This window comes from Cyprinus carpio, unplaced genomic scaffold (assembly GCF_018340385.1).
Source record: "Cyprinus carpio isolate SPL01 unplaced genomic scaffold, ASM1834038v1 S000006601, whole genome shotgun sequence".
Taxonomy (NCBI): domain Eukaryota; kingdom Metazoa; phylum Chordata; class Actinopteri; order Cypriniformes; family Cyprinidae; genus Cyprinus; species Cyprinus carpio.
Window position 1 is genome coordinate 101,620 of NW_024879247.1, and position 27,666 is coordinate 129,285.

At 38.3% G+C, this 27,666-nt stretch overlaps 4 protein-coding genes across 7 annotated transcripts; 2 read left to right on the forward strand and 2 right to left on the reverse strand.

The window, feature by feature from the left end:
- The first annotated feature begins 8,561 nt into the window (after positions 1-8,561).
- LOC109060602 (cytochrome c oxidase subunit 6A, mitochondrial-like) lies at positions 8,562-10,826 on the forward strand. Of its 2 annotated transcripts, none has more exons than XM_019077772.2 (4): positions 8,562-8,716; positions 9,975-10,052; positions 10,325-10,467; positions 10,635-10,826. In XM_019077772.2, exons 2-4 carry the CDS (start codon positions 9,977-9,979, stop codon positions 10,722-10,724), a joined length of 309 nt encoding a protein of 102 aa, XP_018933317.2. In that variant the 5' UTR covers positions 8,562-8,716; positions 9,975-9,976; the 3' UTR covers positions 10,725-10,826. The 2 variants fall into 2 exon arrangements, with proteins under 2 accessions (XP_018933317.2, XP_018933313.2); XM_019077768.2 differs by having other exon boundaries at positions 8,565-8,720.
- A 210-nt stretch (positions 10,827-11,036) lies between these two features.
- LOC109060323 (armadillo repeat-containing protein 5-like) lies at positions 11,037-20,232 on the reverse strand. Of its 2 annotated transcripts, none has more exons than XM_019077487.2 (7): positions 19,073-20,232; positions 18,936-18,966; positions 16,487-16,597; positions 15,454-16,351; positions 13,937-14,730; positions 13,722-13,854; positions 11,037-12,818 (listed from the first exon to the last, which is right to left on the reverse strand). In XM_019077487.2, the coding sequence occupies exons 1-7, from the start codon at positions 19,493-19,495 to the stop codon at positions 11,588-11,590; spliced, it is 3,621 nt and encodes a 1,206-aa protein (XP_018933032.2). In that variant the 5' UTR covers positions 19,496-20,232; the 3' UTR covers positions 11,037-11,587. The 2 variants fall into 2 exon arrangements, with proteins under 2 accessions (XP_018933032.2, XP_042610758.1); XM_042754824.1 differs by having other exon boundaries at positions 18,936-18,957; positions 19,064-20,232.
- An 89-nt stretch (positions 20,233-20,321) lies between these two features.
- LOC109060534 lies at positions 20,322-21,846 on the forward strand. Its single transcript, XM_019077707.2, has 2 exons — positions 20,322-20,569; positions 20,995-21,846. The coding sequence occupies exons 1-2, from the start codon at positions 20,476-20,478 to the stop codon at positions 21,624-21,626; spliced, it is 726 nt and encodes a 241-aa protein (XP_018933252.1). The 5' UTR covers positions 20,322-20,475; the 3' UTR covers positions 21,627-21,846.
- LOC109060414 lies at positions 21,804-26,789 on the reverse strand. 2 transcript variants are annotated; one of them, XM_019077587.2, is made up of 4 exons: positions 26,514-26,789; positions 25,816-26,139; positions 24,354-24,594; positions 21,804-23,535 (listed from the first exon to the last, which is right to left on the reverse strand). In XM_019077587.2, exons 1-4 carry the CDS (start codon positions 26,619-26,621, stop codon positions 22,817-22,819), a joined length of 1,392 nt encoding a protein of 463 aa, XP_018933132.2. In that variant the 5' UTR covers positions 26,622-26,789; the 3' UTR covers positions 21,804-22,816. The 2 variants fall into 2 exon arrangements, with proteins under 2 accessions (XP_018933132.2, XP_042610759.1); XM_042754825.1 differs by lacking the exon at positions 26,514-26,789 and having other exon boundaries at positions 25,816-26,499.
- Positions 26,790-27,666: the final 877 nt, after the last annotated feature.

Consider the following 27,666-nt stretch of genomic DNA (forward strand, 5'->3'; position numbering starts at 1 on the left):
TTCTCTGGACATCCATGTCTCTCCTCTGACCAGCCCTGCCCTCTGCTGTTCTATTGGGCACTCCCTAACAAAAGCACCTGCCCTTTCTCTCACTCCTCGTCCCATTCTACCACCTCCTTTTCTCATGCTCTACCAAGCCTGAAGAAGACAAACGGCTTCATCCAGATTTTTGTAATATGTCCCTATAGATATACATACACTCTTAATTAATTAAAAATAAAGGTTCTTTATTGCCATCAGTGGTTACAGTATATGAAAAACCTTGATCATCTATGGAACCTTGCAAATGCAGAAAAGACTCTTTATAGTCAAAAATGGTTATTTAGATTTTTAAAATTTGCTTCAAAATGGTTCTTTTAGGAACTGTTCACTGAAAGGTTCTTTTGGGAACCAAACATTATTCTTCTATGGCATCACTGCAAAAACACCCTTTAGGAACATTTATTTTTAAGAGTGTATTTTCACGATGCCCATGGTGTCCCGGTAACTGAAAGCCATCTCTCCTTTATCGATTATTTCCTCAAAGGACTGCAGTATTATGGTAATGTTTCACAGCAATTCCACAGAATAACTATTTTAGGTTCCCCAAAGAACCTTCTGAAAAGAACCACTTTTTTCTTACTGTAAAGAACATTTTTCTTTATGAAAAGTACATTGGTTCTTTACGAAACCATAGATGCCAATAAAGAACCTTCATTTATAAAAGTGTAGTGACATTTTTATTTCCTTAGTGAGATAATATACAGGTAATATTATTAAATAAATTCAACTAAATCAATGCCATATGTCCATGTATTTATTGGTAGGATAATGAGTATTCATGTAAAAGGTGATAATGTACAGCAGTTGATCATATGAAAATACTATACAATATAATAGTAATATATGAACATAGTAAGCTGCAAATCTCTCTAAACAAAGTTAGTAATTTACTTTTTGTTGTCTGTATAAGGGCTAAGCATTGACACAAAGATCAGATTCTGTCAGTCTGCTTACACACATTGGCCTGACACACACCTCACACTGAGAATCCAGTGCTATGATTTATAGTAGTAAAAACACCATGTGAGCCTCTGCAGTAGCTTCTGTTTGCAATGATTCAGAGAAAAAAAATATATAGGTTATGGGATTAACTTTTTCCTCAAATAACCCATTCCTCACACCTTCAATCCCTCAAAACTACAAAAGCCACAAAATAAACAAGCTACCCCTTAAAGAGTTTATAACAAGATCCCATTTTCCTGATGGACATTATATGAGCATGAATATAATATTAAGCACAGAAAATGCACTAAAGGAAATAAAAGCACACACTTAATTAATATTGACAACATTAACATCCATTCGTTAAGAAAAAGGAAAGTATTTTTATATTTAGATGACTTTCTTACTGTTTCATACTGTCCTGTTTTCTAAGCAGGCATTTGTCTAATGAGTTAGATTAAATTATGTAGTGTTGAGGCTTGTGACAGACAGAGCAGACAGTCTGTGACCTGTGATGAAAAGAGCCAAATGGAGAAAGGACAGGGACACTCTGTTGTAAATAAGTTTAAGGTTATTACCTGTACTCCAGACAGGTCTGCCTATTAGTTTTCTGTAGCTTGTGACTTTGTTTTATTTACAAACCCTGTAAATGTCCTGCTAGTGAGGATTTGTACATATAAAAGAGGAATAATGCAAACCAGTGTAGGATGTGGAGAAGCAAAGTTCCACATTAAGAATTTCTAAAAGCTTGTTTTTGACAAGAGAACAGTCGCTGGCAGAAACACAGTCCAGTGAAGTCATATTTAAACAGCAATTTAAAGCCTCCACGATGACGTCATCAGCAGTTTATTTCAACTTTTGAGTTTATTTCGTCATTTTCTGTCAGCATTCGTTCCTTTCCGCATTTTTGTTTTCAAAAGGCATGAAGAACCACCTTGCAGTGAACACAGAACATGCACTGTAAATCACAGTAGCCAGGTTCATGCTTTTCACTCACCCTTTTTCTTGGACAATCTATTTGTTTTATAATCTTTAGCAATGCAAACACAGACACTCATCAGACAGAATGCACACATAAACAGGTGTAAAATTAGACTAATTACTTTTTACCAGCCATCCATCTCCAATCTTGTTTATATGAGTGTCCTGTCTATGTGTTTGTGTTGACTTCATATTATAGTGTGATGAATGATGAATATGCTCATTAAACACTCAATATGCTTGTCTGGACAATATTAACTTGGCTTTTCCCTCTGGAAAATGCTTTAGCAGAGTTTATTTTCTTCAGTAACATTCTTGTCTTTAATAACTGACATTTAATATTGTTCATTTATGTTTTTTTTCTTCTGTTTTTAATAGATGTAGACAGCAGTCCCAACACAAAGTCTGTTACAAAAACTTAGGAAACTTAATTTGTGCCACCTCTTAAAATACTTACTTTTGGCCAAATTTTAAGTCAGCAATGCAACGCAATGCCAGTATGCAATGAATTTAGCAAAAAAAAAAAAAAAAAAAAAAAAAAAATCTACACAATCTAAGGTGACAGATGAAGCAACAGAAATGTTAATATTATCAATACAATTACAATTCAAATGATTCTGAACGATATTGCTTTTATAAGATAAGTAACTGAAAATCAACCATTTTAAATTAAAAATGTAAAACTTAAATTTTTACCAAAAAGTGAAAATTATGTCATTGTTTACTCAAAAACACATTAATACAAAAATATGTATTTTAAATATATAAAAATATGTTCCATTTGCAAAATAACTTCGATTTTTCCCATCATTTGCTCAAAAACACATTAACACACAAAAAAAGATACTTTGAAGAATGTTGGTAGAAGGTTGGTTTTTGTCCATAAAATGGAAGTCAATGGGAACTGAAATTGTTTAGGTACCACAGTTTTCCAAAATATCATTTGATAGAACAAATAAAGCTGTTCAGGTTTGGAATGATATGAGAGTAAGTAAAAGATTAATTTTCAAGTTGGGTGAACTATCTTTAAAGTATTGTTTCATTCCACTCACATTACACACATATACACTAAGTTTTGGAACAGTGCTAATGTGTTGCAAACATGTGCACAACCAGTGCGCCGTGAACTCAGCTACCTGGTTAATTTATTCTAAAGACGTCATTGCAGACAGCGCACAAATTAAAATGCCAGATAATCAGGATACAACCACTATTATGTTGTTAAAGTTACGAACAAAGAAATATTCAAATGGTGTCACTGAGATTAAGTGCACACAACCCTAATATAGATGTAGAGAGAGACAGGCCTGATCTTTGGAATCTTTGGGTTCTCTTGTCCACTTAAATGGACACCCAGACACTAACCACAAGCCACCCAGAAGCTTGGAGTAGAAAGGAACACAACACAATACCTGGTGTCAGACCCATTAATAAGCAAATGTACCATTTCTAAATATACCTCACACGCAGTTTGAGGCCCGCAGGAGTTTGACTGTGTGCCACCACCACAGAAGAGGTGAAGATAAATAATCACAGGGAAATTCACTCTTTTTGAAAGTTTTTGAACGCATGTGTAAGGATGTGTGTGTTTTGGTGTAAATGACAAAGCTTACGAGTGTTTATAACTTTTACTGCACTGAAACAATCTTCTGTGCTCATGCTGCATAATAAACTCTCGCAGAGTTAACTCTACACACCTATGATTTCTGTGGCACGGCGCTGCATGTTTTTAGCCTGTCACCCTGCACCTGTGCTGTGTTAGCGTTTCGCTCCACAGTGTGTAGCATAAACGGTGGGAACACACACTGAACCACAGAAACATGCTCATTTTTTACTTTACTAAGCAATTTTGGCTTGTTTGTCCAAATATATGGTTGATGTTAGTCATTGTAGTTATCTGAAGTTAAGGGCCCAGTAAAGCTAAATACTGTAATTTCATAATTCTTTTGCAGATACCATCTTACACAGCGTAACTGTCAAAACTGAAAAGTAAATGTCATAGATGGAGAGACAGACATATAGATGAATGGACAGGCAGACAGAAAGACAGATAGATAGACAGACAGACAGACAGAGAGACAGAGAAAATGTAGGATTTCTCCATCAGTAATATTCCTGCTGTCCGGTATCCCGCTGACACAGTCAGACAGGGACAATATTAGTGGCGTATTCCTCCATGTCAAAGATTTGCTCAAGAGTCTACAGCAAGACGTCTTTACTAAAAACAGACAAGCACAGTCCTGTCCTGGTCCAAGACACACAGAGAAATGAGACAGCAAGAAAGGGGGACATGGAGGTCAAAGACAGACAGAAAGCTAATACTGTATGTTTTTTAAGTTAGAGAAAGGATACAACAGTATATATTTATTTATTGTTAAATACACAGTGTTTCAGAATCTGTTATAGATGTAGCCTACTATCCACCATCTTTCAAAATTCTGTGGTTGGTAAGATTTTTTTGTTTCTTAAAGAAGTCAAGGTTTAAATTTATTTGACCAAAAATACACATTTACATTTTTTATGCTTTTGGGAGATTGTTTTTTTTTTTTTTTTTGACTGTTTCAGCTATTACGAAATATTAACACAATTTAAAACTATTTTCCATTGTAATATATTTTAAAATGTAATTTATTCCTGTGATGGCAAAGTTTTACATGATCCTTCAGAAATCATTCTAATAAGCTGATCTGGTGCTCAAGAAACATTTCTTACTACTATCAATGTTGAAAACGCTTGTGCTGCTAAATATTTTTGTGGAGCATTTTGTAACATTATAAATGTCTTTACTGTCTCTGATTCATTTAATGCATCCTTTCTAAATAAAAGTAATTCCTTTAAAAAAAAGCATGACATGAAATGGTTGGAACAAATCACTTTATAGCCTTGTCTTCTCAGCACCTGAATCTTCCGATCCCATCCCATCATCTCTGCAATGTCTCGCCTTTTTTGACATTCTCTATTTTGATCCCCGTTTCTTTTCCTCTGCCAATCTGCCTGCCAGACGGATCTACGACAGTGCCCATTTCACACAGGAATCCTCCATCCCACCTTAAAACCTCTGACCACATGGCAATGTTGAGTTCCTTTATCACAAAATGCACAGCCAAAAAGACTGGAATTAAGGCACATGCTTGACCAGTAGGTGAAAAACACAGTGCCTGTGAAATTTTTAGAAAGAGGAAGAATGCGGCTATTAGTTACATTGATTCATCCCCTTGAAGACACTGGGACACAGGGGCCTCCTCAGAGGGTGGCTGTGCCAGTGATGATATAGTGTCAAGTTTCTGACCAGTTTCATGGTTAACGATTTCTGTAGTTTTTACTGTGGACCCAGTCAAAACCAAAAAAATCTTTACTACTCTGTTTATACACATATTCAACCGTGTTGAGTCTACATGTCTCCTGAGACTAAATAGCGTGCCAAGTTTACAGAAACAGGTGTATGCTAGATTAACCCCGAAGACACGAGAGAAAGAAAAGTCATTCTCCATATGAGCTTACAAAATGCCTCTCCACAGACTGAATCACTCGCAGTTCATCAGGCTAGAGTCCAGAGCTTGTGCTGGTACTTCTGACTTGTCTATCTGCTCTGGTGATTGTGCCTGTGTAAATGCAGCAAGACAGCGATTCTGCCCACAAAAACACTGAACCAGACGAACATCCTTGATGCCCGGCTAGTCTTTCCCAGCCTGGGCTGTAGGATGACTTCATGCCTGGCACTAATGTCTGTTTGTAATGCAAACATGGAAATGGAAGTTGTGCAGACAGCGATGTTCAGACGACTCTGTAGAATGAGGTTCACACATTTAGGCTGCACATATGTCACAATGAGTGTGAAAAAAAAATATGCATATGTTTTTCACACTTAATTGTGCACATACACAAAACCATACTGGAGCATCTACCACTCTTAAGGCCTGTTTACACCAAAGACAATAACTATAAAGATAAAAATATTGCAAAACTATATCTAAAAGAAATTCAGATTCCACACCACAACTATACTGATAACAGCACGATATCATTGAAACTGCTTTTAGAATTATTTTTTACAGCAAAGGCAAATCATGCAAACAAAAAGAAAATTTATAATGATTTATAGTTAAGGAATATTTTATGTTTGCAGACAACAAAACTGCAAATCATGCTAAGAATAAGCAAATTGATATTGTGTGATGGTGTGGAGTTAAGGCCTATTCACACCAAGAACAATGACTATAATATTAGTGTCCACACCAGTGGATTCTGAATGGCTGTTTTTTTTTTTTTTTTTTTTACCAACGATTTTGTTCCTCTTTGTTTCTATCGCTATTTCGCTATGAGCGTGGTTGTGAACAGAACACCCCTATTCACATAGAACTACAATACATTTTTAAACGTTATCTTTATTGCTATAGTTATAGTTCTTGGTATGAACAGACCTTTAGGCTTATATGTGACCCTGCACCACAAAACCAGTCATAAGAAGCACGGGTGTATTTGTAGCAATAGCCAAAAAAAAAAAAAAAAAATATATTTTGTATGGGTCAGAACTATAGAAAATATTTTTAGGATAAAAAGATTTCCTACTGTAAATTTCCTACCGTAATATAAATAGTTGTATCTCCAACAAATATTCTCCAATCCTAACACTTCATTTGGACAACTATAAAGGCGATTTTCTCAAGATTTTTTTTTTTGCACCGTCAGAATCCAGATTTTCAAATAGTTGTATCTCCAACAAATATTCTCCAATCCTAACAAACCACACAACAATGGAAAGCCCATTTATTCAGCTTTCAGGTGATGTATAAATCTCAATTTCAGAAAATTGACACTTAAAGCTGGTTTTGTAGTCCAGGATCAAATATATTAAATTACTCTCATTCTAAAAAAGTTCACACACAGAATTCATCACAAAGCAGCCATACAGTATATCGATTGCTAGTTAGTCATTTAGCTGGCCAATTTATCTTTTAGTCAGTGCCTCTGTCCAAAGCAACATTTTTATGCCATGGAACATTTCTAAAGGTTACTTCTCTTGTTCAACCAACACGTCTTTAAGTTGAAGAGTCAACATTAGGAAATTTTCAGATGCTATTCTTGGTTTATGGTGGGCAAATGCGAACAAAATGCAAACTCATTGAAAATATACACAGAACATAACTTCATGTTTCATGGAACAGCTCTGAAATACCAAAATAAGACACAGTGAACGTGCACACACACTTCAGGACAATTTTTTTTTTTTTTTTTTTACATTTTACTAAAGTTTATTCAAGTGGGAGAAATCATAAATTTAAACAATGGCCTCTCTGATTATGATTTTTGTTAAGGTACAGGCATGCTCATAACTTATATTATTAAGACGGCAGAAGAATTTCAAACTAGTACCACTAACTTACTAAAAAAAGCCAGACCAATAAACCATCTTTAAGCTATTTTTTCGGAAGGGAAATGGCAGCAAATGTCAGCCACATGACTCATACAAAGAAAATTATATACAACACAGGCTACAGTCCAAGGATAAACACTTAGTGCACTAATCTCCAAGTAGTTTATGGTTTATAGAAAGATAGTGTAATGATAATATGTAATACTACATACAACTAGATAAAGATTAATGAACATTTAATTGGGTAACAATACTAATTAGCTCCTTAACGGTAACCCTTTAAACAATTAGGCTTACAACATATTAAATATTTCTCATCGTTCTAGCAGTTGCAGGCAATGCAAAACTCACAGCGCCACCTTGTGACATGTAAGTCTATATACAACTACACACATACAAACTCTTAGTTCGACATTGACACTTCATTAAATTATTAGAACTTATTTCTAATCAATGAACATCAGAAGGGAACAAAGTGAAACCACTCATTAATATGAATATAACATGTAAATAAATAAATAATCTGAAATAAAATGAGAACGAACATTTACAGTCATGGCGTTTTTATATTAAATATGTACATTTAAATTCGAAACATGTGACTTTTACAAAATCGTGCTTGATAAATAATAAGAAAGGTGTTCCACGCTGTTTCTTACACGACCGTTTAAACCAAACATTCGATTCTTGCGAAATTAGCAATCCTATTACTTATGAACGTTAATATTAATCAACGAATCTGTGTACGACCGCTTGACAACATCAGGTTACATAACATAATTCATATTTATGATCCCAGCAGTCGCTAATATAGAAGAGGAATTCGCATCTGGCGCCAGAGCTGCGGAACTGAAGCGTTTGTCAAAAGAGAAGTGCAGAAGTGAACACCTAAAAACAAGAGAAAACTGCAAAAGTGAGGTGACATAAGGTCACTCACGGACACTTAGTCACGTACACACAAACACGCAGAAACCCAAGCCGTGTGTGTAACTCCTACAACTGTCAACTCTCGACTGAACAGCTGCATTAACTACTTCATTAACTAACAGCCTTTGTCTTTTCTACATTTCATACATCCTGCATCTGTGAGCTGACATTTTCTTACAACACAAGCCAGTTTGCAATATCTCCTATATCTGATTGTAAGTATAGCTAACTCATTGCTCCCCCTATCTCTTCATTACAGATCTGCCCATGCACTTGACCAAATATAAACTTGATGATTCTTGGCAGACTGACAGATTTCAGTGGGGAGGAGTCTCGTGGTTTAGGCCAGGACAGACCAAAGGACAAACAGACAGAGGTGTAGAAAGAGAAAGTGGCTAATAACTGAGGAACAAAGAACGAAAACACCTGACCACCCTCTTTGGAAGCAGAGTACGTAAGTGTCCTTTGCATTAGATGTACAGTTTCAGCAGTTTTGAACTGTAGGTGTAAAATATTAAGAGCACTGGAGGAGCATTTCATTCTTTAACAGCAGTAATGCAACACACCACCCACAACGGAGAGCACGTTCGTCCTTGTGCAAAGGACATGAGTTTTATTCAATAAATCAAAATAATCTCATCTATATGTATGACAGTTTTACTATAATTACTACATGTGCATATTTTCAAGGGGGTTTAAGATTTCAAAAAGCATTCAGCATCGAAGGACAACTTTTTTTTAAAGGGACGAGATAAGCAACAGGCCACATCCTAAACAATATAAAAAAATGCATAAAAATATTCAAAATCATACTTAAAACAGACGTATAGCAGAACAACTATGTAACATTTAACAATTAACAACATCCTTTTCCTCTGACTGTATAAAGGAGGCCATACAAGGTTAACATGGATATAATGGAGATGCACGTCAGGATTGCTCATTATCTGACTTCAAGCTTTGCATCACCTTCACTTTAACTACTGATCAAACCCGCAGTTAATGTGCAGACAGGTGCATGCCATGCTTCAGTTCTCTCCAGACTCCTGCCGTTGTTTCACGGTTTGATGAAGGCACTATTTATGTTTTGTGTTGACAAATAGCACTGAGACTTACACAGCTGACATTTCACGGGTTTCTGAACAAGTAGAAGGTTGTTACATTTGACTTTTCGACAATTTCTCTTGCCTAAAAGAATCTTTATGACTTTCCAGTTGTAATATTTTCAATGTTTTACACTATAATCATAAAGTTTTAGAAATAAATACTGTTATTCGGTGAAGGATACATGAAATTTATCAAAAGTGACAGTCAAGACATTTATAATGTTACAGATGATTTCTATTTCACATAAATGTTGTTCTTTCTATTCAACAAAGAGTCCTGAAAAAAAAAATGTATCATGGTTTCTACAAAAATATTAAGCAGCACAACTGTTTTCGACATTGACAATAACCGTTTCATATTAGGATGATTTCTGAAGGATCATGTGACACTGAAGACTGGAGTAATGATGCTGAAAATATAGCTTTGCCATCACAGGAATAGGTTACATTTTGTATTATATTACACAATATTATTATATTGACAATATTACAATTTTAATTAATCAAATAAATGCAGTTTTGGTGAAGACAAAAAATATTACAGACTCATAATCTTGGAATCTAATAATAATTTGAAGTGTTGCTTACTGTCTGTGCTTCAGAGATGGCGATGTCTCCCACTGCTCTGGTGGCCCACCGGGCTCTTGCTGCTGCATCACAAGGAAGCCATGAAGGAGGAGGTTTGAGATGTTTTTTTTTTCTTGGGCTGGGCTGGATGAAACAGGGTTAAATAAGCAGATGTTATCATGAACCATAATAAAATATTACTTTACTACGTCAGGTTTATATGGTAAGCAAATAGTTTTAGTGACTTACATGATTTTTTTTTAGGTTATTTGCATATTCACACAGTATGAAAGAAATTCTGACACAAATCAGATCATATAAAAACATTTACACAATGATCAATGATTCTAATAATAGGTGCACTAATGATTTGAATCATACACAGCCAGGACCTGGAAGATCCTGTCCTTCGTATTAGCCTTGCCCGGTGTGGGTGTCTGCATGGCAAACGCTTACATGAAGATGCAGGCCCATTCTCATGATCCCCCAGAGTTTGTGCCATACCCACACCTCCGCATTCGAACCAAGGTGCCTATATTCTTGGGTTTTTCAGTCAAAGTGTGCATGATCTGGACATATCTCTGATTCCTCTACAGACATAGAAGAACATGTTGATGCCTTCACTTTGTTAAACATCCTTAATACATTGGACATGACATGAATCATTTTCAAATAGCATTGTCTTTCTTTCACAGCCATGGCCATGGGGTGATGGGAATCACTCCCTCTTCCACAACGCTCATACGAACGCTCTGCCCACTGGTTACGAGGGACCTCACCACTGAGCAGGACGCCCCCTGCTGTCTCAACTGGCCGTCCCCTCAGATGCCAGTCAATACTGATGGACAAGCTTCTAACATTTTTAACAGAAATAAACAGTTTTCACAGTAATTTTGTGTGTGTGACTGATTAAGAAAGGTCCCAAACAATACATGGTTGAGACTATTTTAAGTATTTATTTAATTCTATTTAGAAATTACTAAATTTGCCATTTGCCAAATAAAAAGTCCAGGACTGAACTGAGAAAAAAAAAAAGAAAAAAAAACTGCTCAACCTAACTGAGGCACAAATTCTAGAAGAAAACAACGTAGACATCATTAATGCAGAGCTCATTTATTGAGAACCATCCTCTGCCTTCCACCAACTTTTGGCCATTTCCATGATTCAATTTCTCATAAATATACACAAAAAAAAAAGATGGCACTCCAACATACTTCAGATAATCCAGACTTCTATAAATGAATAAAGCGGCATATACACAAAGAAAAATATAGCTAACATAACATACTGTACAAAATCATGTACAACATCTGGATTCACTGTGATTACCATGGAATCAGCATCAAACCTTTTTTGCTAAATAAGATGAATAAATGAAGCTTAAAAAAAAAAAAAAAACACGTACAGTCTACTCCACGTCTTGGGAAAAAAACGTGCACATGAAAATAGTAGGAATTAGAATGCTCCAAAGTATTTTTCAAAATATTTTTGCTAACTGAAGTTTAACGAAAATCTTGTCCCAAACATCCCAATAATCCAGTATTTCCCATTCCCTTTTTGTGTATTGTGTGTGCATTAAAGCAGCTACTAAATTCGTTTACACCAACAATACATTACATTCATTTCACTATCCACTACTGGTTGCCCTTTAACTGAGGGCTGTTTTGATGAGGTTTAAGATGTCCTGCCTCAGCCCTTCTGCACAGTCCGCCTCTTGCGCCAAACGCAGGAAGCAGTCAGTGGAGAGAGAGGGCTGAAGGGGAGCAGGATGGAGCCCCTGAGGCCGCAGCAGTATGGACAGACAGGCCTGGCCCAGTCGCAGGTAAGAGTAGCGCTGTGAGAACCAGTACACTTGTGGCAGCAGAGACCTCAGCCAAGCTGCCTCAGTGTCAGAATATAAAGATGATGATGCAACCTGTTTGGAACTTTGAGAGCATTTAGAATGTTGTTTGGAACACTTTGACACTTCAGTTTTAGTCAGCTGTGGTGATCCTTCAGGACCCTTGCAGACCGAACCAGCCTCCATTCCATTTTTCGAACAGCAATGTTTGGTCAGGCTCCTTATGACCGAGTAGAGAAGGTCCACACTTAGCTCCTCAGCTGACCGTTGTAAACCAGGTACTAAAAACCTACAAGCCCCAATCATCACTTCAGCCAGTGGGGTTTTCTGAAATACCTTCTCTTCTAACGAGCATGATTCATCCTCATCCTGTGGTCTAAGCAGCCCATGAGAGGCTAGAGAGGACAAAACAAGACAATTTGTGTCATGCTTTGACATCCGGTCTTTGTTTCCGTCAGACCAACGACAGCCGTGTAAGTAGTGGAGAACAGGTGAGAGCATCCCAGTGTTCACGTCCTTGATCCGGATGGCCTCACCTTTAGCTTTCTGGGCCTCCCCAAACCCTCCCATCAAGAGGGCTCTAAAATACTCAGACCCAACGTCTTTGGCTCCGTCTTCCCCAGTGACAGCCTCGTGATTGGCTAGTAGAAGGGTTCCATCGTCAAGGAGGAAAGTTAGGTCGTGACTTGCCTTCAAGTAGGGACATGACTGGTTTTGTTGTGGTTGGGATTTGTTATCCAGAAACTGGGTTGTCTGTGTTCTGGTCTGGCAATCTATGCTACAATTCTTTCTGTCCTCCTTGGAACTTGACAGCAGACTGGAGAGGCAGCCAATCAGAAGAGAGACGTACAGGGATTTAAATCTCAAAGGGGATGGTTGTTCAAGAGGATGCAACCAGCCGGCAAGAAATGCCCAACATTTGTCAGATTGTCTATCTTCATCATCATCATCATCATCTTCTCTGTGACAGCCAATCAGTTCAAGAGCTGCTGCCAGCCCTCCACTATCCAAAAGCAGCTTCTTCAAAAGAACTCTGTTGCTGCAGAGCAAAAAAAATACAAAGAAGGTGATCAAATCAACTACATTTGCTTTTTGTTCCATTCATTTCTTTAAAAATACATTAAAACATGATTCTTACATGCAATTACTTGAATACACCTCTTTTTTAAGATGTATATCAAAATTCACTTTAGTATTTTTGTAGGATGGTTTAATTAGACCTTTTTATGACATGTAAAGCTCAGTTAAGGTTGGTTTAGCTCCCTAAAAACTTGATATCCATGAACTGATGGCGTGTAACAGTCACAAGAAAAAAATCCCACTTATTTTCTCCACTGGGAAATTTATTTTAACAGTAACTTATAAACCTTCAAAGACAGACATAATCTGAGCTACAAGGTTGTTAATCAATGGTCATCAGCCCACATTATTACAACTTTTTAAAAGTAACAACAGAATTCATGTCAAATATACTATAACACCTGACCATTTTATAAGGTCAAATGGTTACAAGGTTAAAGCATTAGAAATAAACGTACACTTTAGCACCCACCCACTTCCATGACAAATGACGTACGAAAGAATCATTTGTCATAAAGATTATGTATGCATAATTCAAAACAAACGTAAACATATTGTTTTGATATACACAATCAATATCTTTAAAACTAGAGTTTTATAATTCGCCATCAATTTTATCTTGACTGTGTTTGTTCGCAGTGTTCAATGGTTAGTACTTCTTTTGCTTATTAAAGCTGCTAGGTACAGAATAAAAAGTACCTCTATCTTTTTGTCTGATTTTCAAACACTTTTTGCTTCAAAAGAAAACAGTAAAGTTCAATTGGTTTGATCAAAGATTTTTGACCATTTGACCATTTTATAAGGTCAAATGGTTACAAGGTTAAAGCATTAGAAATAAACGCTGAAAGTCAATTAATCATACCTGTTAATCAGAGGCAGAGAGAGGACACAGTACAGCTTGTCAGATTCCGAGCCTGACAGCATGATGTGTGTAAGAACTCCAGTGCCAAATCCAGACTCGCTCTGAACCCTCAGATTACTGAGCAGACTCAAACCTGAGGAGCCAGAAACATTTTAGCTTTGAACAAACAGCAGTCTTAATATGCTTCAATATGGTATATTAATAAAGTCACAAACCTAGTTGTGTGATTTTGCCTTTGACTTTCTCTGATTGTCTGTCTGTTACTCCTTTGCGTCCCCCGATCTCATCTCCTCTCACACACAGTCTCTGTTTGATCAGAGCCACGGCTCCAGTTCTGACCAAAGCCTGGAAGCAGTTTGGGTTGCAGCTGAGGCGCCCAAGCATCCGAAAGCATCGCCCACTGGGGTCATGGTACTGGGTGAGGTAGTACAACAGCCCGGAGAAAACATTTGTGTTGATGAGCGCTGTGCTGGGGTCTGAGGCGTGGGAGAAGCGCGACAAGAGCAGAAGAATGGGGGATTCTGGGGCCCAGGCCTCAGGGTGATAGGGATGATGGTAGATTGGGGTTTTTGACATCACAGGGGGGCTGTCCAGGGTGACCACACTACAGCGAGAGGAGGATGCAGAGGAGGATGAAGAGGCACGGAGCCTCTTTCTGGGAGGAGAGGAGATTTGGAGGGGAGATGAGGAAGGTTTCGTCACTGAAGGAGGTTGCTCTGATTGAGGGGAGGAGGCACAGGAGGGCTGTGAAGAGGAAGGCGACCCTGGTACGTTTCGTGGAGATATTGGAATGGAGAAGGCGGAGGAGGAGGAAGATGAGAGCCGGATGAGTTTGGATCGGGTGGAGGGAGAAAAGTGGGGTGGACGCAAGGTCGAGCTTTGCGAGATCTCAGAGCAAGGTGACGATGAGATGGAGGATTGTGGGCTGCTACCAAAGACTTCACTTCCACATGGGGATTCAGTCAGCTCACCCTCAGATGAGATCAGACCCTCAGAAACCAGCCAAGACCTGGAGGAAGCAGCAGAGACAAAAATTAGCAACATACAAGAAAATCTTTCCATAAGACATGTAGATCACTGTTTGGTTCACACATCAAATTACAAAGGATCACAATAGAATTATGATGGGCATGTCCATACTTCCAAAATGTACTCTCTGATTTTGGTAATCTTATCATGAAATTACTGAGAAAAAAGGCAATTAATGAAGGGTTTCTGATTTCGAAAAAATCAGTCATGATGATGACTAGGCCTAATTGTGTTAAAACTAAGACATTTTGTTTATGTGTGGCAAGAAAACAATAACACAGCAATATATTGATGCACTAACAATGTTTTTTAAGAAGACGACATTCTATAACCTAAAAATTAACGTCAAATTAAAGTCAGGTTTTCACAACAAGGATGGTTTTAAAACTTACTGATAAATGGTCAAACATGTTTACATTTTGGAATGTTTGGTTTAATTTCCTAATCAATGAAAATATTTAACATTTTGTTGACTAAAATTAGATAGTAAAATTACCTAAAATTAACGATGACATGAAAAATTGACTTGAAATTTAAAGCAAAACAAAAAACTAACAAAAACAAAAACGGTGTATAATTTAACGCTGCATATCCTGATCAGTGCTGTTAGTCTGCCAAGTGTGAAAATAATTATGTACATGATTTTCTTAATTTTTTTCATGATTTTTATGTTCTGCTTTTGGTAAATCTATGAATAGCTAACCTAAGGCTGAGGAAGCTGGAAGATCCTGACATCTGATCTTTGCTCACATCCTCCCTCTTGTTCCCTTCAAGGGCTGAGAAGTCAAACGATTCAAAACAGGAGGTCATCAGTTCAGAGCATGCAGAACCAGAGGACAGGCTGGCATCGATCTTTCCTGCAGCCGGTTCTTCTCCGTGAGTAAGCTCAACCAACCGCTTGATCAGCAGCGGCACCAGCCCGAGTTCCTGCAGCTGTTCAAGAGCAGATTCATCGTAGACAAAGTCCACACAAGCTAGAATGGCGAAACGTGTGAGCGGATGGTTTTGATGGGCAGATAAAAAGCTGATCAGCACCTCCAGTCCCCCGCTCTCCTTTACTTTAGCCCTGTTTACAGCCTCTCTGCAGCAGAGGCACAGGGCCTTGAAGAACACACCCGACTTCAGAGGATCCTTTTTCACTTCCTCTGCGAACTTCTGAATGACTCCCAACGATCCCACCAGCGGCCTCAGACAGCCTTGAGAGCACAAGTTAGCCAGAGTCTTCAAAGCTAGCTCTTCCAAAGGCCGACAACCTTCTCCTGAGGCAAGGACCCCCAGCTGAGTCAATGCCCCGGACCTGGACATCTCTCTGGCGCACTCTGTACTGCAGCCTCTGGTGAGCTCATGAATGGCACGAAGAGATGCCCGTTGCAGACCTAAAGGGTACTCTGGAGCAATGAACAAAGCGAGAGATGGAAGAGCGCCTTGTGAAAGCAGCAGAAGCCGGTTGGCAGGCGTGTCAGAAAGGTAGACAAGCGCCCGGGCAGCAGACTGGACACATTCCACTTTAGGAGCACAGAGTTCAGGGGCTGGAGTCGGTGAAGAGGGAGAGGATGGAGGTGGAGAGAGAGACAAGCAGAGCAGGAGAAGTGGAACACCACCTGAGCGAGAGAGACAGAAATATAATGATTTTAATGCTCAGAGTGCTTTACAGCCTGTGACCGTATATAATGGAGGAGAAACATAATTATTATTATTATTATATTACTTTAAACATATGAAACTCTGGGACAAACCTGCAGAGTGGACCTCAGCCGAACCCTCTGGGTCCATGGCGAGATTTCCCAGAGCTCGTGCTGCTCGATTTTGCACGGTCTCCACAGAGACATTCCTCCTGAGGACATCCACTACAAAAATGAAAGATCATAAGCATTTATGATCATGACTATTTATGTAAATAAGCAGCATTTTTTGTAGTGATGCGATGCCATAGAAAGAACATGTTGGTTCCCCCCCAATAAAAAACTTCAGTGAAAAGTTTTCAAAAGAACCATTTTGGCTTAAGTGTAAAGAAGATTTTAATACTCTAAAGAACCATTTGTCCAGTGAAATGATTCCATGGATGTTAAAGCTAAGTTTAAAGATTTTATTTTTTGCTGTAATATAAATAATCTTAAAATAATAAAGTTATTTTGATTAAAGATTGCTAGGGCACATGAATTTATTACATAGTGCATGTCATTATAATTAATCTGATAATAATAATAAAATAATAAAATAAAATAAATAATAAGAATTGTAAATTTTGATTTCATAATGACTTAAAGAGATTCATGTTACGGAGTATATATATTATAAAGTATGTGGAAAATGAAAAATCTGGATCCATCTGATCTCATTCTCAACAACTACAGACCCATTACGAAAATGCCAGTCTTATCAAAAGTATTGGAGAAAATGTTTTTGTTTTTCAGTTTTCCCCTTACTTAATTGGGAAAAATATATTGGATCCTTTTCAGCCTGGTTGTAGATTAAAGGCCCGTTCACACCAAGGACGATAACTATAAAGATAACGATAAAGATATAGTTCTAAAAATCGTTTTCAGTATTAAAGAACAGCAGAGTCCACACCACAACTATAACGATAAAGACAAAGAATTACGATATCGTTGGAATCACTTTCAAAACGATTTTTTTCCAGCTGATGAACGATAAAAAATTGACAGCCAATCAGAATCCATCCTGCTGTAACGCGTTTGAGAATTTAAAGCGGCAGACGAGCGTGCGCTTAGAATAAAACAGAAGATATCGTTCGCTGGTGTGGACGCTAATATCGTTACGTTCTTGATGTGAAATGGCCTTTACAATGTATTTTTGAACATTCCTTAAAGCAGAGCACTGAATCAGCCTTGTCAAGAGTGGTTAACGACTTGTTACTAGTTGTGGATTCTTGTGCAGTTTTGGTATTGTTGGATTTAAGTGCGGCGTTTGATACAGTGGATAACTCCATTCTTATAATAGGCTAAAACCCGAGGTTGGTATCTGTCAGCCTTAAAGTGGTTTGAGTTCTATTTTACTGAGAGGAGCTTCTCTATGGAGACAGGACAGTTTTATTCATCGCCTGCTTTTGTTATGGATGGGGTGCCGCAGGGCTCCATATTGGGCCCGATTTTATTTGCCCTGTACATGCTCCCTATTTGTTTGAATTTCACAAGCTTCCCTATCACAATTAATGAGGATGATACCCAGTTGTACATGTCAATAAAACACGGGTTAAAGTCCTTATCTGGTTTGCTAGCCTGTTTAAATGACATCAAAAGTTGGATGGGTGATCATTTTCTTTAGCTGAATGATAACAAGCCTGAAGTCATTCTATTTGGCTCCCCCTATTTGGTAGACGGCCTGACCTCTATCTGCAAGTTAATATCCACGCTCACGTAAAGAACCTGGGTGTTGTTTTTGATTCAGAGTTAAAATTCCACAAGCAAATAAACTCTGTTGTCAGAGACAGTTTTTATCCAGCTTAGGGGTTTACGGAAACTGCAAACTTTTTTGTCTTTTAGTGATCTAGAGACAGTCCTTTGTGCCGTCATTGCAACAAGGCTTGATTATTGCAATGCTTTATATGCTGGTGTCAACCAGTTTTCCCTTTCACGTTTGCAGCTGGTTCAAAATGCTGCAGCTCGCTTCTAAATGGGGAAGAAAAAGAGTGAGCAAATCACACCTATTTTAGCACTTCTACATTGGCTACCAGTTAAATTCAGAATTGATTACAAGGTTTTAACTTTTGTATTTAAACCCTTGCACTCGTTTACATCCCAGACCTTATTTGTCCATACTCCCCCGAAGATCTCTTAGATCATCCTCTGACAAACTATTAACTGTCACACTGTCCCACTTTGAAATCTAAAGGTGAAAGAGCCTTTTCTGTATCAGCCCCTAAGCTGTGGGATTCGCTACCTCGATCTGTTAGGCTGTCCTCCTCTTTATCTGCATTTAAATCATCTTTGGAAATATATATATTTCTCAGGCCTACTCATAATTTTAGATATGTTAGTCTTGATTTTTATTCAGTTTTATGGTTGTTGATTTTATTTTCTAAACACTGTATTTTTTGTATGACTGTCCTCTTTTTATTGTGAAGCACCTTGATCAGCATTTATGTTGTTTTAAGGTGCTATATAAATACATATGAACAGGGCATGAAAAATAAACTGATCTTTATGAAGCCTTTGAGTGACTTACCAACAACAGATATGCCATCAAGCTTTCTTACCTATGAGAATAATAATAATAAAAAAAAGAATTAATCATACACAAAAAATGAAAGCTACATATATGTAATCAACGCAAGCTATACATTAGAGCAGCATCTTTCTTACTTCTAGTCTTGTCTGTCTTTCAGTGCAGCAGTTGGCCAGGATGCTAAGTGCCAGGTCCAGAAACTTTCTGGAGCTTTCTGGTCGCCTGAGGAGATCCAGCAAAGGAGGGAGTCCTCCTTGTGATTGGTAGCGGGCTATCCTGCCGCCACCTCCTTTGATGTGCTGAGTCCGAATGGCCAGCAGTGCCCTCCACTGACCAGCTTTGAGTCTCTTGTCTGCATCCCTGGCTTTGTCACCTCCAGTGACAATCTTATTTTCCGCTCCTGTCAGTCCACTGCTGTGACTGTCTGCTAACGTGCGTGTTTTGGACAGCTGAGCCAAACACCAGGTCAGAGAGGATTCTGGGAGAGTGGCGAGTACCTCCGAGGTGCTGTTCAAACTTTTCGAATGTCGTTTAACTCCTTGCTCTAAAGGTGTAGACATGATGTCCAGAATCACCTCCCCGCCACCACCACCCCCTGTTTTGTAACTTAATTATTTTATCTTCCTAATAACATAAGGTACAGCAATATTTCAGTGGCTTTAAATAACTTGGCAAAAAAACACTTATTCTATCAAGAATTAAAAAAAAAACGAAAAAATAAATAAATAAAAGAACACAAGAACTAATACAAAATTCTCCTATGATTGACATTCCATCCACAGATAAACAAGCGTTCGAAAAACTACAACTCCCAAGTTCATCAATCAAAACGAGCCCAGAGCAGTGACTTCTGGGAAATGTAGTCTTTTAACCAATGCGCTATATTTCATCACGGCCTACAGTGGGAGGTAGGCCTCAAAAATAAAATCCTCGACAGTGCTACCTGAGCGTGATCTATTTGGGTGTATGTTGATGTTTCGATGAAGCGTGAGAAGGCTTCGTTAACGTTTCATCTTACTCACGTCAAATTTCCAACGCGCTACAAAGCGCAATCGCCCCACATTTGCACTGACGCCATCTTTAGTAGAGCAACAAACAGGAGGGTTCTTCAGAAAGGGAGGGCTGCCTGTAGACTCGGGCTCTTTAAAGCTTATGGGAGGTGTAGTTTCTGGATAGCTCAATTATTGACTTATTTAATACTTAAGATAACGAAATATTAAAAGCGTCATATATTAATGCATGCAGATATTTATTTTGCCATAAAGAAGGAAACAGCCTGTACGTTTCGACGTTCTATCTTTCGCGCGACACACTTGTAAAAACAATGGCAAGCATTTCCCACAATCCCCTCTCACACGCCATGTCCATTTCCGGAAAAAAGCACAACAACACCCCGCTCAGCGCTGTCGGGTGCGGACGAGGTCGTTGTTATTATCATCGCTGTAGTCGAAAGGCTCGGAAAGAGCTCATCGCTGGAGTTGTTAAAGTCCACGATTAGTCGCAATAACGCTCGACGAGATTACTAAAACTTAAATCCAACATGGAGGTCACCGAGTCAATTGTCACAGACGCCATTGAGGTGGAGGAATCGACAACTACGGTTACGACTTTGGAGACCGAAAAGTCAAAAACGGGTAAGATCTGAGTAAGTGTGTGCGCCAGGCACCGCCAGCGAGGAGGACACGATGAGCCTGATGCTGCAGAAGGGCCTTCCCACTTAGAAGAGCTTCAGACCAACAAAACAATAGATTTATCACGGTATACTTTAATTAGCATGTAAAAAATAAAGTAAATAAAAGCAAAAACATTTTTTAAATTTTTTTTTCATATAACCTGAGAGATTTCTGTCCCTTCATTGTTCTTACTTACACTTCAAAAAGTTCATAAAGACATCAGAAAAGCACATTCATTTAATCCTAGTCCTAATCCTGCATTTAATTCGTTCATTTAATTCATTAGCCTAAATTAAACCAATTCATCAATAATGACCATGTTTCTTCAGAAAACACACACACAAGCTGAATTGTGGCCTCCGTTTCCTCCTATCTTTTTCATTCAGAGTTTGTGTGGACTCTGCAAGCCACATGGCATCTCGTCCACGTCCGTCTGGACATGGACCCAGAGTTTGACCAGCCTGTGTGCAAGAAGAAGAAGCTGTGGGAGACCGTGGCCGAGAGAGTGACTGCAAAGCTAAGAGCCGAGGATGGCACGGACGTTTCGGTCAAAGCCTTCGAATGTGACCTGAAGTGGAGAAACATGTTAGCGACGTATCGCAAAAATGCCGAGCGAGCCAAGAGACTGGGAAACAACAGCGTTCACTGGGAGTTCTTCAAGGAGATGCATGAAGTGCTGGGAAGGAGCTACGAGGAGGTTGAGGCTCAGCGCAAGGTGAAGCTCAATGGCACCAAGCTGGGCAAAGCCATAGCCGGCAAACGATTTACCCCGATACGGCCCACACCCACCGCTGCGGCTCCACAGCTACCCAACGCCAGGCCTCCTCAGGATTTGCTGCAGCTGTACCTGGAGCTGCAGGAGAGGAAACTGAACATGTGGGCTCAGCAGAAAGCGCTGGAAGAGAGGAAGATCGAGGCCATCAATAACTTGGCACGTGCCATAACTTGCCTGTCCCAGAACAATACCACGCAAATGCCCAAAGACTGTCTGTCAGACACCCCTGTTACCCAACAGTAGGCTTTTTTAGATAAGAAAGGCATTTTTTATTTTTAGAGAAATGCCTGATATGTTGAACCCTTTTCAGAGAATTAAAAAGACTTGAATTGAACAGGAATTTGTTGAAAAATGCTTGGTTTTCCTTCAGCGTGAACTGCAAGATGTCACATTCATGTGAAAAGAGTACAGGACAAGTTGTACATAGTATTTTTGTGTTTTAATAAAAATCATACAAAATGTTTACCACGTGTTTTCTGCTAAAGCATTTTTTAATGCCACAAAATATTTATCAATTACACACAGAATCTCAAGAGCTTCAAAAGAAATAGTTCACCCAAAAATCACAATTCTGTCATCGTTTACATATCATTCCTTAGTTTGTGACAGTGTTTTGTTTTGACTTTAATGGACCAGTGTTATTATCATTAACTTAAACTAAAAACATACAAAAATTCATTAACATTAACTGAAATAATATACGGGGGTTGCATTTTTATTATTATGCAATTATTGTCTCAAACATAAATTTTCACTTTTGTTTAGTTAAAGTTCAAGTAATAAAATAACTAAAACCAAGTAAAAAAAAAATATATATATATATAAACATAACTAGTTTAAATAGTCGTATTCATGTAAAATGAGTAATTGTATTTAATGTTAATAAAAAAAAAAATCATACAAAACCTGTTTCAATATTTTATGCCAAAACTTTCTTCATCCATTAACCACATACAGAATCTCAGAGCTTTGGAGTGATAGTTCACCCTAGATGACAATTCTGTTATTAGACTTCTGTTCACCTTGAAAACACTAATTATATTTTAAATGAAACTTTGCTCCATTCCACCAAAACTTTGATGGTTCAAAAAGTTCACAGAAAGATTGTTAAAGAAATTCACTTTTTATTTACTTACACTCACAGCTTTTATTCACGACCCTAAATTAAATCTGTTTATTATATAAAGCAACTGTTTTACTTCAGAAGACTTAATCCACTCGATTCATATGGTTTATGTTTAACCATATTAATCTTTTTGATGAGTGAAAGTTTTGGCTTTGTGAACTTTGAATGGATGGACAGAAATGATAAAAAGATAATAAAAATGTCTTCATTTGTGTTGCAAAGATGAATGAAAGTCACATGGGTTTAGAATGATGAGGAAAGGATGACAATTTCTGTTTTGGGTGAACTATCCTTTTAAATATGCAAATCAGTCTCGAAATCTTATTGTGGTGCTGCTTCCAATGTGCTGTAAAGCAGATTCACCAGTCTCTCTCATTTTCACCCCAGCAGCATCTTCGTTTACCTCGTCCACGTCTTCCGGTGTGCTGCTCTCTACCAGTCCCTTTGTCACGTCCCCCATGTCCAGAAACACGTTGTGTAATATACAAGCAGTCAGAACCACTGCTTTCGCCCTGTCGTAGTTTCCCATATCTAAATATCTCAATTTCTGGAATCGCTCCTTTAAGTCCGCCACAGCCTGGTTGAATCGGCCCAAATGGCTCCCCACCGATCGGTTGAAGAGGTTTTCCTGCGGGTTTCGACCTGCTGAGAACGGAGTAAGTATTTGTTCTGTGAGCGGGTATCCGACTCCGGCTATCAGGCAGGTCCCCGGGGGCACCATCTCAGGGTTTTGCAGAATCCTTTCAGCTAACGTGCTTCCTCGGTCTTTTTCGGATCCTTTGCTGATGTGGCAGTAAATGAAGCGGCCTTTGTCATTGCAGACCAGTTCCAAGTTCAGCCATGAATCTGGATGTGGTTCGTTCTCCGGAGCGTCGCTCTCACTGTCTGGTTTGCCAGCAGGCAGGCGGATGGGGATGCGTGTGTGGCCCAGCACACCGAGCACTCGAGGGAGACCTCTCTCTTCCAGACCCTCACTGCGACTCAGCCAGCTGGAGAAAGGAAGCAGATGTTGTAGGGCCTCCTGTCCTACAGGGGGAAAGGAGAAAGCAATGCGTAAACCTGCGTAGTAACTACAACACTGTTATTTTATTATCACTGATATACTATTATAGTTTTTTGTTCATATTTTGAATTAGATTTCATTTTTATATCTTCTGTTTTCATTTTAATTTTAAGGTTAATGTTCTGTTTTTGTCATTTTTAAAAAAATGTTTTATATAATTTTTTTTTGACTAAATGAGAAAAGTACAGTTTTTCATATTTAATTTGAGCTTTAAAGTAATGTTTTTCATGTTTTAATTTGAATGATAATATGAATTAATGCAGTGTGAACACTGATACTATATTTTATGTATTTTAATTTACTGTTTTTTGTTAGTTTTTATTAATAAAATTAAGTTTTTATTAGTTTATTTACATTGGTGGACAGTTACACTAGTATTTATTTCTATCTTTTACTGTAATGTGTCAGAAGGAAACATTCATTTTGCCATTAAGTGTAATAATCTAGTGAGATTTTTGTTTGCACAAGGAGTCAGTGCTCCACACAGAGATCTGATCTGATCATCAGTCTGTCTGAGATTACATGAAGAAACAGAACAAACTGACACAGACTCAATCCACAAGAACTAGCGACGTCTCCAAGATGCTTCAAGAGACCTACCTGCAAAGCTACCGTACTGATAAAAGTTTTAGGCACTAAAATGAGTCTTTAAAATGAGGATGCTGTCAAAAATAATGTCATAAACAGATTTTCTTTATCAATTAACTCCTATTAACTAATTTAAAATAGCCATAGATAAAATAAACCAATTGTGTGGAATTGTCACTTAATTAACTTGTACCTGTAGGCCACTGAATGAGCCGATCCTTTTGTGTGATCACTTGTTCACAGAAAGAGAAGAAGATCCTGTGAATATTCCCCTTCTCCAGATGGAAACTAGAGGACACGCTGCGGTAGCTGATGCGTTTGGACAGGAGGGTGAGGGACAGCAGGACAGTGTGAGACAAGGACAGTCGAGCTCTTCCGGACAATCGGTTCTTGCTGTAGCCTGTGTTGGAGCTTTGCAGAAAATTTGTCACATACTGCAAGAAATAACAAGATGACGAGAATGTTGAAAAGCAGTGGTTCTCAACCTTTTCAATTCTAAGGTCCAGTGACTTTTCTAGTGGTTCATGACTAGCTGGATTAAAGGGGTCATATGATGCGATTTGTTTAAAAACGCACTGTCTGGGAAGATTTGCATAATACCACCCAAAAGTGTACGCAAAGAAAGACACTGCTAAACACACTGAAATACACAAAATAATGTTCTTTTTAGCAACGCCATATGACCCCTTTAAGGATAAAGATATCTAACATTTCTACCTTGTAAAGTATTTTAGAGCTTGGTATAATTAGAAAAATGTCCACTACTGGTCAAAAGTTTTTTAATGTTTTTGAAAGAAGTCTCTTATGCTAACCAAGGCTGCATTTATTTACAGTAATACAATTAAAAAACAAACAAGCAAAAAGTTATATTGTGAAATACTGAGAAAATAATACTTATATTAAACAGGATGCATGAAGTATGCATTAAATTGATCAAAAGTGACAGTAAAGACATTTATAATGTTACAAATAAATGCTGTTCTTTTCGACGTTGGATTCAAAGAATCCTGAAAAAAAAACATATCAGTCTCCAGACAAAAACTTTTGAACATTGATAAGAACCACGGATCATTATTAGTAATTGTACACTAATAATAATTGCAAAGCAAATCAGCATATTAGACTGACTTCTGAAGGATCATGTGACACTGAAGACTTTGCCATCACAGGAATAAAATAAAATATATTAATTAAAATATTATAAATTCAAAATATTAAAACAGAAAGCAGTTATGTTAAATTGTTATAATATTTTACAATATTACTGTTTTTACTGTATTTTTTATCAAATAAATAATTGAGGAGAATAAGAGATAAAAAAATCATAAATACTCCAAACATTTGACTGGTACTGTACATTCTGCTAGATATTCGACGCTCTAAAATACTTCATCAGGTAGAAATTGAGTAAAAAAAAAATTAACTAATTCATTAAAAAAATAATAAGAAGAATTTTGATCACCTTTCCAGGTCTTTAAGATTAGGCTACCTCATATATTCTGGTTTTTACAGGATCTGTGTGAATGCTGGTTCTGGGTTATTTTCATTCTCGCTTTATCTGATTTCTAACCAAATATCGTTTCCCCTGTTTTGAGAACTAGTCAGGTAAAGCGTGCAGATGACTTTAACATGGAGTGCATTGCTGGCAGACCCACCTGTACTGTAGGGTTGGCCTCCATGGCTTCAGTAGCATGCGCGCGCTGCAGGGCAGACTCCTGGACGCTCCTGGACCCTGACGCCCGCAGAGTCGCTGTCTGATCCCGGTCCGCTGGCGATGAATCCTCCTGTTGAGAGGCGTGCTTCAGCACCGAGGCGGCGTGCTCCTGGACCTGGGCCACCAGGTCAGCCTCTATCATCTCCTCCACGGCTCGGTCCAGCCGCTGGTCCAGCTCCCAGTGAGACAGCGGCTCCCACTCCGCCTGCACCGCGTCCATTATCACGCGTCCCGCGGCCGCCACGATCCGTCTACGAGCCTCCATCTAGACGCAGCTCGGATTAATGCGGGAGTACACGGATGAAGCTAGCCAAGTAAGTTGGCTCTCCAAAAACATAAAGTTAGACTCTGCTAATAAACGTTTCTTCTGCAGTAGACTGGGGAAAGTAACTTAATTATCTCATCTTAAGCAACAGTGAGGGTAAGAGCAGTTAGATGCGTCAGCTGTAACTTTACTCGTGCAAAATGAATGAACTAAGTTACTGTGGATAGTTCACACGCATAGTGAGTGGTTGAGTTAACATAGAGATGTGATCTTGAACTTAAATAAAACTCTTCAAACCTAAAACACGTAGTGGCACGCCCATATTTATTTTAACCTGAAACCAAAACACGGAGAAGATATTTGAATTGACAGACCTTTAAAACAGACGATCCTCTCTTTCCATTAGCTTCTGCTGCTATGGATTGATCTACTGCGCATGCGCACATACAACAACTGCGATTGGTCCTGTGTGGTTTCAACATCCATCTGTGAACTGTCGATAAAAACCCATATCACCTTTTTCTCTTCTAACTTGTTCTCTATTAGATTTGTCATGTTTATAAAATAAAATTCTGATTTTGATTGATACTAGTATCAGCCTAATGAGTGACTTGAGATCCGAACGGACGTCTCAGTATTATAAGGATTTAATTTTTTTTTTATATAAGAATGTTTATTTCAGTTTCATGTTGCAAATAATTTAAACACATTAATTACATTACATTTAAATAAAGATAGAAGCGATGTGTTTTTAGTTCTTGAAGATGGATTGAGTTGGGCAGGTCCATCCACCAGGAGGGAACATTTAATTTAAAAGTCCGTGAAAGTAATTTTGTGCTTCTTTGGGATGGTACAATGAAGCGACGTCTAGAGGGCCGAAGTAATGCATTTGGGTAAAGGGTTGCAGAGCCAGTGGTGGTTTTGTAGGCAAACATCAATGCCTTGAATTTTATGCGAGAATGACGTCACGCAACTTCCGTTCTGACACGAAGTAGTGTATTCTTAGTTCCGCCAGCATAGTTAGGCGCTGTCCCACCAGCATGGATAGAGGATGACTGCTGCTGTCTATTCTCGTCCTCTCTCAGGGAGAGGCGTCTGGCATCTCAGATGAACTTACCGAATACCGATCGGCGAGATTTGCAGCTTGAAGTCGAGGGAGGAGTTACAGACGGAGCACTGCAGTCACTCGTGCACTGTTCGCTGTCTTTATTGCAGTTAGATGAAGTTGGTTAGATATATTTCTCAAATAAACGAAACGTTTTAGACATTTACATGTGGTAACAGAAAGCCTTCTCATTCTGTAATTTATGTCCTGCTCAATACAGCGCCTGTATGTACAAGAATAGTTCAACACAACACGCTTGTACTATTTTAAGTATCAATAAAATGGGGTCTATAATTTTCCGTTTTATTATTTAATGTAATTCAGAAATAAATATTAAAAATAATAAGCTTATATAAAAAGCTTTTAGTTAAAAACAGATGCCAGCATGTGTAAATTAATATAAAACGCAGGTCATAGCGGTT